This window comes from Terrapene carolina, unplaced genomic scaffold, assembly GCF_002925995.2.
Source record: "Terrapene carolina triunguis isolate 2854851 unplaced genomic scaffold, T_m_triunguis-2.0 Scaffold132, whole genome shotgun sequence".
NCBI classification, from domain to species: Eukaryota; Metazoa; Chordata; order Testudines; family Emydidae; genus Terrapene; species Terrapene triunguis.
The window spans coordinates 19,327,308-19,342,883 of NW_020664483.1; the positions used below are offsets into that span (position 1 = coordinate 19,327,308).

General features: G+C 42.2%; 1 protein-coding gene across 1 annotated transcript in view; it reads left to right on the top strand.

The window, feature by feature from the left end:
• Window positions 1–15,576, top strand: part of PUS10 (pseudouridine synthase 10) — a 78,003-nt gene that overhangs the window by 14,042 nt on the left and 48,385 nt on the right. The window contains exon 3 of the mRNA XM_026653145.2: window positions 3,628–3,714. Within this exon, the coding sequence (XP_026508930.1) occupies window positions 3,628–3,714 (87 nt within the window). The remainder of the gene's footprint in view (window positions 1–3,627; window positions 3,715–15,576) is intronic.

Sequence of the window (15,576 nt, forward strand, 5' to 3'; positions counted from 1 at the left end):
GGTGCTTATTTCTACTGGATAGATGAGTTGTAAAGCAGCATGAATCGCCCTTATAATGTATTCTTATCTTTAGGAAGCCACAGACTAAGGAAAAATGTTAAGTAATTTGGTGGTACAAAAGACTATAAGCATACAAGTTATCAGAGAAAATATGACTGTGAATTAGGGGAAAAGATAGTGTGAAGAGCATTATAAACACCATATATGAAGGATAAAATTGCTAGGGTAACAGAGTGAAATGTGGAGCGGGGCTTTCAAAACTGAGTGGAAGCTTTGATGTTAGTGTTGATAAATAAGACTAGTTGATTTAGTAGAATGAACATTGGATTCAGCATAGCCAATAAACTGGGACCAGATAGAATTGTGCAGTTTCTATTGTTACAGTGCATGAGTTTGTTCCTTTTTCATAGGCAAAATATATTCTTCGTTATGGACCAGATTTTTAGTGTTGACTTTTTAAAGTTATGCCATTGAGTGGCAATAGAAAACCTGACAGCAATTGGTTAAAAAACAGCCAAGACTGATTCTTTCTTAAGAGAAACTCCTTATCCTAACAGTGCAATTGACATACAGTATTGATTTTAATTGGAATGCTACCACTTGTTTTTAGAGAGACATGGTGGGGGAGGTAATATCTTTTATTGGACCAGCTTCTGCTGGTGAAAGAGACAAGCTTTCGATCTACACAGAGAAGCTCTTCAGAGCCCTTCAGCAGAAGTTGGTCCAGTAAAAGATATTACCTCCCCCGCTTTGTTTCTCTAATATCCTGGAACCAACATGGCTACAACAACACTGCAAGCAAACATGTTTTTAACAGTTACCAACATATGTGGATTTTGGGACAGTGCCCCCAAATATGTTTGTGAACTCCAGCAGAGGTGTGTAGCTAACAGCTCTGGTATTACACCAGCCAGTGCTTAATAGGAGTTAGTTAAATATCTGATGCTGTATACTTAAGTAGCAGATACAGACTGAAGTTCTCAAGATTCTGAATTAGGGGTTAGCTTAGATTCTGGAAAGACTGAGTATCAAAATAACTCATTTTGATTGCTCAGTGTATCTCTCTGTCTACCTCTTTACTCATTCTTTCCTTCTCCTTCCTCCCGCTCCTTGGACTTACCTTCCCTCCTCATTCATTCTGTGCTCCATGTTCATTATTGCCTCCTTTTCACCACCTATCTGCTTCCTTTCACACTTCATTTCTCCAGAGGGAGGGACAGGTAGGGACAGCTCAGAGAAGAGCAGCTCCCTTCTGCAACAGGCACATGGTTGTTTACAATGCCTGCCAGCAGGTTGCATGGCCATATAACCGTGCAGCTTAGAGGGACCCTTGCTCCTCATTCTCCCTTCCCCTCATCCCATCTCTATTCCCCAGCACCTGTTCCCCATCCCCAAACTGTTCCTGCTTCTCTCCCAATAATTAGATACTCCCCTCCCTGCAACCAAAGTCAGTTATAGCCCTGCTCCCAAAAATCAGTTGCTGCCATCCTTCTTCCTTCCCTACGTCAACTAGTGCTTGTCACACACCTCTGCATGGTGCTCTGTTGTAGTGCTCTCCTGTTCCTGCTGATTTCCTAGACATCAGGAGACCTTTGCACAGATGGGTGGATAGGGTGGCAGAGAGGCAGCAGCAACCCTGAGGGCTCCAGCAGCGGAAGGATAAGAGAAAGAACTGAAAATGTATTATTTTTAAGACTCTCTCATGATTTTTTGAGAGCAGACTCATGGTTTTCTAATACTTAGGGTTGGCAGCATTTGAGGGGAGAGAGGAAGGGTGGTAGGGGCCGTGACCGTTACGTTTGGGGGATGGGTAGGAGACGTGCAGGGTGAGAGGAGAGGCAGCAGCAGCATTTGCTTTTGATTGCTGTTGGGATTTTCACTCCCCTTCTTCAGGCCTGGGCATTGGGGAGCAACACTGGGATATTCTTTTCCCAATTTGAGGGTGGGATACCACTGGGATTTTCACTCTTCCCAGCGAGGAGAAGCAACAATGGTAGTTGAGAGGAGAGGGAGCCCACCGGATGCGAATAGATGCCTCCTAAGGAAGGAGCTCACCTGTGCCACAGGCTTCACTCAATGTGTGGGGCCTGCCAAAGGAGGCAGTGGCCATATATTCTGTACCTATGGACATACTGTATCTGGGTAAAAAAGGGAAAGATAGGAAAGACAAAGTCTGCCTGCTAGTTTTTTTGGGCTCTGATGCTGCCTCTTATATTTGTAAAAATTACACACTAATCTTGAAATAATGTAGGCATTTGCTTTTAAAATAAAAGAGAGAGTATTTTATCTCGGGTAATTCATAATCTTCAAAATAATAAAGTAATATGTTTGTGAGTGTAAGGACTTCTGCATTTGTGTTATTGTAGAATTGCAACAGCGAGAGATGGAATTAGACTATATTTGTTTCATTCCCCTACGACTGTGGGATTGTTCCCTTCAATAAGTGTTATTTAGGCTTGCAAGGATTAGATTTTTTTTTTTTGTAAATGTCAATTTCGCTGTATACACATAAACCAATGAAAAAATATATTCATTAATAATAATCTAAATTTACAGATAGGCAAAGTAAGAAAAATGCTGCTTGAGAACTTATTAGAGTTTAATTTAAGGATATTAACTCTGTATATTTGTGATGTGATGTTGACAATTTGTGTTTTAATAGTTACAAAGTTTTAACTTTTTGAATTGCAGTGTCTACTGCCATTAAATAATTACTAAGTGTTGCTCTGAAATATTCCTCTTAATGAATATTCTTTCTTAATTAATAGTAATATAAAAATAATGTACTGTAAGCAGTCACAGTAACAAATTAGGCCAGTCTTTAGGCAAACCTAATTTAATGCATCCAAATTTTTTTAAATTAATCATAGCCTGTACCTTAAAGTAGACCTAGTTAAAGTTTTAGAAGATTACCATGTTTTTGCTCTTCCTTTCCAAAACTGGGTGTTTAAACAAGGTGGCCATTAGTGAAAAGTGAATGGAGTTCAAATAATTTAAAAGTCTATTTTACTAGGGTGCTTTGTGTGGGGCAAAATAGATTCAAATCATGGAAGCTCCTTCACTGGAGGTTTTCAAAAGGAAGCGGCTGGATAGCCATCTGTTTTGGATGGTTTAGACACAACAAATCCCGCACCTTGGAAGGGGGTTAGACTAGATGACCCTTGCGGTCTCTTCTAACCCTGTGATTCTATGATTATCTGACTCCCCCTTTCCCCCCAGTTTTACACAGCTTTGAAAAATTTAGATCGCTAAAAATTGAAAAAAAATGTTTAAACATAAACATCTATATTATCCCTTGAAATTATTTTAAAAAATCTAATTCTGCCAAGCCTAGTCTTATTTTTATGATTCGCTTCAACATAAAATATTGAGTTGGGTTTCTTTTATAGTAGCATAACAATGAGGGTTTACTGTGACAATAATATAAAATCTGCCTGCAAGTTACAGACCTTAAAGAAACCTAAAAACCCTGTCTCTAACTGGGTAGGATTTAGTGAGCTTATGGTCATTTTATATGTGAATGTATACCAAAAAGTAATGTTATAGAAGGTTTGCACTAGAATAAAGAATATCATAAAAGATTATCAGTTTAACTCCCTTACTGAGGATTCTATCCTTCTCTTTTAGGTGTGCCAAAAGGTTAATTCTGCTGAATACCAGTTTACTAGCTTTGTATTTTCTGTGTCGCTCCCACCACAGTTGTCCGTTAGAGAGGTAAGTGTTTACAGATACTTCTATTGACCATTGTAACTTAAACGTGTAAGAACAAAGAATGTGCCCTGGGAACATAAGAAGTGGAGAAGGCTTACATTTAATTGATTTTGCTTCAAAATAAAATAGTACCTTTAAATATGCACTAAAAATAAAGAATAAGTTAAGCAATGCTATTTTTAATCATGAAGTCTTTTTCAGAAATGATTAGAGAAAGACTGTAGTCTCTTTTTAAAGTCTATCCTCCCATTCCTCCTGCCAAGTATTATTTTAATTAAAAAGATATCTGAATGACTCCAATATTCAGTGGATGAGTTTCTTTAAATCTGAAAACTAAAAGGAGTTTCTTCAAAACCTTGGTGTATAGTTCCCTTTGGTGAAGACTTGAGCACTGCAGTGTGGATTGTCTCGGGGAAGGAACAGCACAGCTGGTACCTTTCCTGAAATAGATGGTAATTGGTAGTGCAGAATACAAATGAAAGAATTTGAAGATGAACTCTAACTGTGTAACATTGTAAAAGAGGTAAAAGTACATATTTTATTTTAGTAGACTTCCTGGCTACTTGACTCATGGTTTGTTGGAAAACTAGATGAATGCAGTTGTGAAGTACTAAAATTTGTGGACAGTCTAGTCAAATTTGAACTGTTTACATTCCTATCCTCGTGTTTAGAAAATAGCAGAAAATGGACAGATGTGACACTCCAATAATTTTGGGCAAATCAACAGATTACAATATATAGTGGTAATGAAAACTATTGCTGTATTAAGTATATTAGTTACAACATGTTTTATAGTGTGCATCTGCCTTCTATTCTAAACTGGCATTGAGATTAACTGTTGTGAATGGCAACCTATAAATACTTAAGATAAATCTCTTCTTATCTAAGGTGGAGTACAATTTTTCAGTAAACATAGTGGGATGAAGGTCCTGGACATTAGTGATCATTAGAGAGCCTGTGGCATTTTTACTAAGATTAAGGGTGTTATTTCTTGTATCTTGGGCAAATTCGAGTGTAGGTAATTACATAGGTCCAGAGCCACAAAGGTACTTAGGTGCCTAAACCCCAGATTTAGGCACTTAAGTATTGAGTTTAGGCAGCTAAATCCCAGTTTTGGCTCGACTGCCTTCCACAAAACTCCTGCCAAACCCAGTAGGCATCTAAACTCATTCAGCACCTAAGTTTTCAGGGTAAAAGTTCCCTAGTTTCTTCTTTGAGTAGATGCAGCAGTGTGTTCCGCTCAGGTGTGTGCGCGCCCAGCTCATGAGAGCCAGAAAATTTTGCCTAGCAGTACACGTAGGAGGCGGTGTTTGTGCCTCATGCTCATAACCCCTCCCCTGGCTATATGAGATGGTGCCACCTTTGCCCCCCGCAGTTCCTTTTTACCACCCGTGACTGGAGTCCGAGCTCTGTGTGGTTCTTAACATCACAATCTCTCACTATCTTAGTGTTTTTTCCTAGTTGTGTATAGTTAGCTAGCACCATTAGTGTTAGATTTAGTGTTAGAGTTAGTTAAGTTTTTGCCTGGTGACGCACTCACCAGGGTTTAGACATGAGCCATCCTGTGGAGAGGTGATCCCCACACTTGGTGCTTGCTGTGCTTGGGCATTCCTGGTAGCGATAACATCTGTAAGGAGAATCTGAGTTGCAGGCTCTGATGGCAGAGCCTCCTTATACACAATTCTCCAAAGACAATGTAAATTTATGGCCACACCCAAACTTTTATCTAAGGTTGTTTCTCAGTTTCATTTGAACCAGGCAATATATTTACCTGTGTTCTTTCCTAACCCGCATTCATCTCTGGAGGAGTGGCATCTCCATGTGTTAGATGTCAGATGATGTCTGGCTTTCTACTTGGATATGACTAATCCGTTTCATGCTTCGCTTCGCCTGTTTGTGTCATATGCGAATCATATGAAGGAGCAAGAGGTCTCTTCACAAATGATCTCTACATGGATAACATCCTGTAGCAAGACTGCATATGAAATAGCTTTGGCTATACCTCCTCAGCGAGTGTAAGCTCATTCTACAAGAGTGGAATCTACGTCAATAGCGTTCCTCCGTGACATCTCCATATTGGACATTTGCAGGGCTGCCATGTGGTCATCCATACATATGTTTATGAACCATTATGCCATTACTGCATCATCCAGGCGAATGCTAGCTTGGGTAGAGCGGTCCTGCAATCCTTGCTTAGATAGACTCCGAGCCCCACTTTCTAGGATGGTAGTGCTTGTGAGTCACCTAAGTGGAATACATGTCTGCATTTACTCAAAGAAGAAAAAATGGTTACTTATCTGTATTGTTACTGTTGTTCTTTAAGATGTGATGCAGAGGCATATTCCACGGCCCACTCTCCATCCCCTCTGCATCGGAGTCCAGTCTCTGGGCATGCAGTGAGGGGTAGTTGAGGCTGTGCTGCTTCATATAGCTTGGGGAGGAGCTATGAGCACAAGGCGTGAGAACCACCTCCCATGGGTACTGGTAGGCAAAATTCTCTGGTTCTAGTGTGCTGGGCATGCACACGCCTAAGCGGAATACAAGTCTGCATCACATCTCTAAGAACAACAGTTACAGTACAGGTAAATAATCTTTTTTTCCTGTGTTTCTGCTTCTGAGCGTGTGCTCTCTCTGAGCTGCCTCCCTCTAGGCATCGGACACACTTAAGCCCACAAGCAATTCATGAACTAGGGAAGATAGTTATTCGACCGCATGCAGGACCGATCCGGTAGGTGTGGTCAGAGGCTGCTTACTGGATTGGGTCTCATTCAAAATCTGGCCAGACAAGATAGAGGTGGTGCTTGTGCCCACTTCATAACTTTTATCTCATTGTTAGAGCACTCTTCTGGCAGTGAGGAGAGAATTGAATCTGGGTCACATCCTAGGTCAATGCTCTAACTACTGGGCTGAATGTTAAGGTGGGCAGCATCTAAGTTCCCTCTAAGCTGCGTGGCCGCGCAGCTGCCTATTAAGACCTGCACAGGGGCTTAGGGCTGCGGCAGGGACAGGCGCCCCTCCCCGCCAGCCCTAGCACAGACCTGCTGTGGCCGGGGGAGAGGCGCCCCTCCCCACCGGTCCCAGCGCGGACCTGCTGCGGCCGGGGGAGAGGCACCCCTTCCCGCCGGCCCCAGTGTGGATTTACCACAGCCAGTGGAGAGGTGTCCCTCCCCCAGCCCCAACATGGACCTGTCCCGGACTTGCCGTGGCCAGGGGAGAGGTGCGCCTCCCTGCCGGCCCCAGTGTGGTTTTGCCATGGCAGGGGAAGAGGTGCCCCTCCCCCAGCCCCAACATGGACCTGCTCCGGACTTGCTGCGGAGAGGAGCCCCTCCTTCGGCCCAGCCCAGGCCCGCCAGAGCTGCCATAGCCGGGGAAAGGCGCCTCTCCTCTTGCCCTGAGCTGCTGCAGGGTGGAGTCCTCTCTCCCCACTGCAGTCCCAGGGCAGCCTGCACCCCCAAACCCCTCATCCCTGGCCCCACCCCAGAGCCCGCATCCCAACCCTCTGCCCCAGCCCTGAGCCCCTTCCTGCACCCCAAACCCCTCATCTCAGGCCCCACGCCAGAGCCTTCACTCCCTGCACCCAACCCTCTGCCCCAGCCCTTAGCCCCCTCCTGCACCCCGAACCCCTCATCCCTGGCCCCACCCCAGAGCCTGCACTCCAACCCTCTGCCCCAGCCCTGAGTCCCCTCCCACACTCCGAACCCCTCATCTCTGGCCACACCCCAGATTCTACACTTCTACCCTCGGCCCCAGCCCTGAGTCCCCTCCCACACTCCGAACCCCTCGGCCCCACCCCCACCACATGAATTTTGTTATGTGCACCAATATGAAGGTGATATGTCACATAACAAAATTCATTCCGCACATGGACGTAAAAAGTTAGAGGGAACACTTGGCAACACCATCTTCATCTCCTCATCCAGCTGTTTTGTGTGGAGCAAGGTAGGCGCCTCATTCCCATGGGAAACACCTTAGGCATTTAAGCCATCTGACTTGAGATAGTAGGTTCTCGTTCGTGGATTGCTAAATTAATATAGGCTCCTCCCTGCAGCTAAGACATTGGTACCTATCGCTGAGAGAAAAGTGAGGCTTAGCAAACCCCCATCTGGGTGGCATCTCCCATTGGCTAGCTTAGGCGGCTCTGCACCTAGCATGCTGGCTTTTGTGGATCCCATTCTAAGGCTCCTATCTCTCTCCACGCATTGCTTAGGTGCCTAACTCAGGCTTTGTGGATTGGAGCGTTGTCCCTGTGATTTTCTTGGCACCAAAAAATTAGGTGCTGTGACACTTAGCGTTGCAACACCTAAGTCCTTTTGTGGATCCCACCCATTCTGCCTATCTAAAATCCCTCTGAAATTCCAGTTGGCTATAGGATTCTTTTTCACTTCCCATTCTAAATGGCCGAGTTAAGGTCAGTGTGTACTGTCCAACAGCTGCCGTACCTGGTAGACTAACACAAAAACAAGTTGTCTTGTAATCTTGTTGGCCTGATTTCTTCCTCTGACCTCTGCGTGGTCCTGTTGTTATACAGAAAGGAGATTACTCAACAAGCATTCTACAAGATGGCTGAAAATGGGAGCACAGATGTATCCAAGCAGGTTCTTTGAATATCTGTAAAATGTCAGGCACCTTGGCTAAGATTTCTGAAAAATGGATGCCTGCAGGTTGGCTCCTAAGTCCATATTTAGGCACTTAAATAAGGGGCCTGATTTTCAAAAGTGTGGTGTACCCAGTAATTCCCATTAACTCAGCCCTTTCCCTCTCCCTCATCTGCCTTCCATGCCCCATTGCTCCTCACTCCAGTAACTGTCTTATCCTCAATGGGACAAAAATAAAGTGATGGGCTGAACTGGGGGTTAAAATCGCAACTCTTGCTGTTATGTCATCAGGTCCCTGCATCATCCACTAAAATATATTATTCGAAGAGCTACACACAGCTTGGCAGCTCTAGTTGAGTTGAGTTTGTCTTGTCACTCAAAATCTTATTTAATGGCTCAACTATATAGAAGAGCAAGGAAATGATGCTGCTGTTTTTTTCTTATGGGTCCTTGCAATAATGCCTCAGTAGAGGGCATCATTGCATTGCAATTCTGTCTCAGTGATGCTTTGACATTAGTTTAAGCAAGTAGAGTAATTGTTGCAAAGCAGATGGAAACAAGCTTGGCTGCAAATGGGAAAAAAATAGTTTGTACTCACATGGGTTCCCTTTGCTGACTTGAACTGCTGCATGCTGTCTAGTCCCCAGTACACCAAGCTTACAGTCGGATGCGAGCTGGGGAGATTGAGTTGGCAAATCAAGAATTCAGACCAACAAATGTGTATCTTTCCTTTTATGATGTTATAGTATTTTGTAAGTCATATTTCCATTAAAGATGATGTATTTTAGGATTATTTTATTTATATTGCATTAGCATGTATTATTCTGGAAAGCAGCAAATACCATAACATTGTCCATACCAGAATATTTTGTGCTGTAAAGATCCAATTCCTCTCTCAATTCTTCTTTCATACTTTACTACACAAGAACATAAATTGTTTTAGGATAGAAAGACACCTACAGACATCCTCCCTTTTGTTAACCATTTGTGTGGCACAGAATGTTTTCAGCATGTAAAGTTCTTTTCAGACAACTACTAAAGAAGTTTTCAGGTGCTGCCTTTTGATAATATACTAACTGTAATTAACCACCATAGTTCTCATCCTGCCAAGGATAAAACATAGGACAAAGGCCCAAAATGAAGGACACAAAGCAGTGCCACAAATTTGAAATTACATAGGATTAGTATCTTTAATACACCTCTACCCCGATATAACGCGACCCGATATAACACGAATTCGGATATAACGCGTAAAGCAGTGCTCCGGGGGGGCGGGGCTGCGCACTCCGGTGGATCAAAGCAAGTTCAATATAATGCGGTTTCACCTATAACGTGGTAAGATTTTTTGGCTCCCGAGGACAGCGTTATATCGAGGTAGAGGTGTATTAAAAAGTCTTCTCTACCCTCAGTTTCATGAATCAGCATTCCTGTTGCAAATAAATCATGAGTAAGAACGCCAGGTTTGTGGGAAACAAATATGTTTGAATAGGAAATGAATCATGCCTTTTCATAAGGGAGAAAGTTAAAGTGTTAATTGCTCTTTGTTTAAAAAATTCTAGAGAAATTATCATCTGGCCCTCCTCTAGCTTAAGTTGTGATCCACCATCCTGGCACATGACATTCATGCAAATAGGCTTGTCATATCTGTAGTCATTACTCCCTACAGAACTGTGTATACCTCTTGGAATTTCCCCGCTTCATCTTTTTTCTAATAAGGTGGCTGGGACTGGACACAGTATATCATATCTGGCTCCCATAGTCCCTCAGACAGTATTAGAATAAAAATATTCATGTTGTAATCAACACAATAAACTTTTGGCTCCCAGGCATGTGCTCAGACCACACACCCTTGTCTCTCCATCTACCTGAATCTCTTGACTAGTGGTCCTCTTAATTGGAACTGGCCAGCAGCAGAGAAGTTGGTAACTCCTAATTCTGGTGCAATTTATTTAAGGCTTTTACTTTTGAAGTCAGGAGAGAAGATATGAAATTTGACTCATGATAGCACTTAACATAGTTAACTCCCTTGGGAAACTTTCTTAGAAACCACTAGCTTGTAATTTTTTACATTTTCTCCCCTATTTTGGAGGCGCAACTACAATTATGTGAATGAATAAAAACCCAGAAATACTATCTAAAATGAGGATGTGTAAATCTGTATCTAACAAGTGCTGCAGTACGGTATTCTGCAATCAACATATTCTCTCATTCAAATGTATATTCTTCATTACTATTGTAGGCTGTTTTAATTTATAATTTAACATGAGTCATTATGCAAACAATATTAAGATGTACTTCCTGTATCTTGTGAGGCACTCTTAATCATATACTATATATATACACAGTATAATGAATCAGACAGTGTGTGTTCAGGTAAACAATATTCCATCAGTACAACTACATTTTTCTTCAGTAATGATTTAGTGGATGCATCGGTTAGTACAGGGGTCGGCAACGTTCGGCACGTGGCTCACCAGGGTAAGCACCCTAGCGGGCCGGGCCAGTTTATTTACCTGCTGACGCGGCAGGTTCGGCCAATTGCGGTCCCCACTCACCGTGGTTCGCCATCCCGGGCCAATGGGGGCGGCGGGAAGCGGCGCGGGCCGAGGGATGTGCTGGCCGCGGCTTCCCGCCGCCCCCATTGGCCCGGGACGGCGAACCGCGGCGAGCGGGGGCCGCGATCGGCCGAACTTGCCGCGTCAGCAGGTAAATAAACTGGCCCGGCCTGCTAGGGTGCTTACCCTGGCGAGCCGTGTGCCGAACGTTGCCGACCCCTGGGTTAGTATATTGTGTGTCTAACAAAATCTTAAGCATTCTTATTCCCTACTCCAATATTTCTTGCATTGGTTTAAAGATCCCTATTTCATGACAGGCCAAACTCTATGCTTGTTCTTTCAGAAAGGCTGAGGGTAGGCCTAACTAAAGGATGTAAAGGGCCTTTATATTATTCAGTCCATCCACCACTGTGTGGGTGAAAGTGACCTATGAAATCATTCTTTCCATCACTGAGGGAGTGATACATCCTCTGGCAAATATTATACTGACCTGATGCTTGGTCTTAGCCAAAAGGCCAACCAGTCCTGACCGTGTCCCTTTAAGTTTGATATACCTTCTCAAATCCCTTTATTAGATTTTTTTGTAGGGATTTTTTTCCAATAGGGACTGGTTAGTTTATTTTACAAAGATTTTTTTAAAACACCATATCCAGATATTAAGTTAAGAGAGCCCAGGAGAGTGACGAGAATGAGACAACTACAGAACTGACTTTAGATTTTCCCCTTCCCAGCAGAATTTGTCAACAAAACTCTTATTGAGTTTGGTTGGAGCTATGCCCATGAAAGAACTACAAGATTGGGCCTCTAGAATTTGTATTGATACAGTGGGTGCTTTTAGCTTGAACAGCTCTTTGCTTAAATCCACTTTCTTCTCTTCCCCACTAACAAAAAAAAAAAGTATGGCTTATTAAAATTGACCATCATAAGAACGGCCGTACCGGGTCAGACCAAAGGTCCATCTAGCCCAGTATCCTGTCTACCGACAGTGGCCAATGCCAGGTGCCCCAGAGGGAGTGGACCTAACAGGCAATGATCAAGTGATCTCTCTCCTGCCATCCATCTCCATCCTCTGACAAACAGAGGCTAGGGACACCATTCCTTACCCATCCTGGCTAATAGCTATTAATGGACTTAACCACCATGAATTTATCCAATTCTCTTTTAAACACTGTTATAGTCCTAGCCTTCACAACCTCCTTAGGTAAGAAGTTCCACAAGTTGACTGTGCTCTGCGTGAAGAAGAACTTCCTTGTATTTATTTTAAACCTGCTGCCTATTAATTTCATTTGGTGACCCCTAGTTCTTGTATTATGGGAATAAGTAAATAACTTTTCCTTATCCACTTTCTCCACATCACTCATGATTTTATATATCTCTATCATATCCCCCTTTAGTCTCCTCTTTTCCAAGCTGAGGAGTCCTAGCCTCCTTAATCTCTCCTCATATGGGACCCATTCCAAACCCCTAATCATTTTAGTTGCCCTTTTCTGAACCTTTTCTAGTGCCAGTATATCTTTTTTGAGATGAGGAGACCACATCTGTACGCAGTATTTGAGATGTGGGCGTACCATCGATTTACCTCAGGGCAATAATATATTCTCAGTCTTATTCTCTATCCCCTTTTTAATGATCCCTAACATCCTGTTTGCTTTTTTGACCGCCTCTGCACACTGCGTGGACATCTTCAGAGAACTATCCACGATGACTCCAAGATCTTTTTCCTGACTTGTTTTAGCTAAATTAGCCCCCATCATATTGTATGTATAGGTGGGGTTATTTTTTCCAATGTGCATTACTTTACATTTATCCACATTAAATTTCATTTGCCATTTTGTTGCCCAATCACTTAGTTTTGTGAGATCTTTTTGAAGTTCTTCACAGTCTGCTTTGGTCTTAACTATCTTGAGCAGTTTAGTATCATTTGCAAACTTTGCCACCTCACTTTTTACCCCTTTCTCCAGATCATTTATAAATAAGTTGAATAGGATTGGTCCGAGGACTGACCCTTGTGGAACACCACTAGTTACTCCTCTCCATTCTGAGAATTTACCATTAATTCCTACCCTTTGTTCCCGGTCTTTTAACCAGTTCTCAATCCATGAAAGGACCTTCCCTTTTATCCCATGACAGCTTAATTTACTCAAGAGCCTTTGGTGAGGGACCTTGTCAAAGATTTTCTGGAAATCTAAGTACACTATGTCCACTGGATCCCCCTTGGCCACATGTTTGTTGACCCCTTCAAAGAACTCTAATAGATTAGTAAGACACGATTTCCCTTTACAGAAACCATATTGACTATTGCTCAACTGTTTATGTTTTTCTATGTGTCTGACGATTTTATTCTTAACTATTGTTTCAACTAATTTGCCCGGTACCGACGTTAGACTTACCGGTCTGTAATTGCCGGGATCACCTCTAGAGCCCTTTTTAAATATTGGCGTTAGATATTGTAGTAAGTCATTGATAGCTTTTCTTTTCCAAAGATGGATTGACTTCCTGCTAGAAGCCTAGTCAGTAGAACTCAGTCTTTACAAGACTGTTTTTGGAGAGTCTTGTATCTTCTTGTGACTTAGGCCTAATCCAAAAGCCCAGTGGAAAGATTCCAGTTTTCACTGGGTTTTTGGATCAAGTCATTAGTGATGTAGTCGTTTACCTGTGGTGTAGAAAATGGGATTCACTGTGAATGGGAGCATAGGCAAGATTGAAGGTATAATGTGTTAAACAATTATTGCAATCTAATAATAGTTTAGTTTATCCAGTAGAAAGACATGTCACACCAATAAAGGAAATGGAGTCCTAGGGGAATGCACCTCGAAAAGTGATCAGCTTATTTTACTGATGTTTAGGAAAGGGATGCTTTTGGAAGTTTGAGAAGATTGTGGCATAAGCAACTTTGTTCTGCTTTGAAGTCCTTCAGTTGATGTATTGCTTTCAATCAGATTGTAGGCACATGTATTTTATAGATGCTCCACCGATTTAATTAGTGGTTGATCTTCTCTTAATGATGGAGAGTGGTCAAGTGCCCAGGCTGATTCTTTTATCTCTTTTGTTGACTTTTGATACCATTGACCATGAGGTCATGATGACTCTACCTTGGACTGTGACTTCTTAGCTGGAAAACACAAGGTGGAGGTTTTGGATACTCTGCCCTGAGAAGTGATTCTCTGATCCAGGGAACGGCTAAATTATCCTAGTCAGTGTATGTGAGACTGATGGGGAGGGGGCCTGGGGTTGTTATCAGCAGCATACAGATGCCGTGCATCTCTCTCTCATTTTGGGGAGAGGTTACTTAGTGCAACTTCTCAGTAAATGGGTACATGTAGAGCAGCAGAACCTAGGATCCACAGATCTGTATGGAGCAACTGAAAAGGTTATGGTGAGCAGATAAAGGAGAGGTCCTACTCAAATCTCCCCATCTGCATACCTCAACACTCAAGGTGCAGATCTGAGGGGAATAAGTGAAACATTTATGTGAACCCTGAAATATTCTGTATTGCAAAAGCACCTGTGGCTTCTAACCAGCATCACTTGCTCCACTCCCCAGCCTTCTTCTATCTTCACCCCATCCCCGTCCCACAAACCAGCAGACTCAGCAGAAAGTATGTGTGGTTTGACAAAAGGAGGCATGGCTTGGTGGGAGGAATAGGGTTTGGTGTCTGGCTAGGTATGTGGTTTACATCACATTTGTACACCTAGATGGGGATGATTTGATTTATTTTAAACAATGTAATGTATATATAGAATTAGGTTTAATATTCCATCAATAAAATTTTAGATATATTTGATGATTTTTGGATGTTAAGTTTCTTGTGATTTGCATTTGACTTGGATAGTCTAGGTACACTTCTAATTACAATAGCAGTAACAAGATTTAAAGTGTGTGCAGTCAATAGATGTAGCCTAAATTTCAAAAGTAACAAGACCTCAGCTAGGTATCCAACTTTATACTTAAAGGGATATGAGTTTCAGAGAACTAAATGCTATTCCATATTATGAATCCGAAGAAGTGGGCTGTAGCCCACGAAAGCTTATGCTCTAATAAATTTGTTAGTCTCTAAGGTGCCACAAGTACTCCTGTTCTTTTTGCGGATACAGACTAACACGGCTGCTACTCTGAAACCTATTCCATATTGGTTGCTTTTGAGTCCCCCCTAGTCTACTACTAGATAGATTTGGAATGCTACATAATACTAGCTTATTTTTAGTTTATTTTTAGTCCCCTTCCACCTATTCACTGACATCTACAGAATTTTTGTTCTATCTCTCTGGAAATGTTTGAAATGGGGAACTTCATTTTAACTCTTTATCCTAGAGCCAGTGTTGTCCGATGAGAAACCTGATTCGCTTTTCTCAAACTGAGAGGAATGAGATAGTCATTCAGAAGCTTGTATGTGTTCAGGACATCAGAATTTTCAAATGAGATGAGCAAAAATTCATTATAGTCAGAACTCCTGTTTTGTTTTTGGCCCCTCTTTCCCAGTTATTACTTCTGAAATGTCTTTGCAGACAGCATTTACAACAAAGTCATTTTTACTGGTCTTTCTTTTCAGATCAAATAAATCCAAGTTTCCCTTTATGGGCCAGTGTACCATGGCATTTAGCCATAAGCAAATCCTACACACACAAACCTACTTTATTCAATCAAGTTAAAGGCATTTCCTTCTTAGGCAGAGTTACAGCATCCTCATCAATTACTAATTTTATAAGTTAGGGTT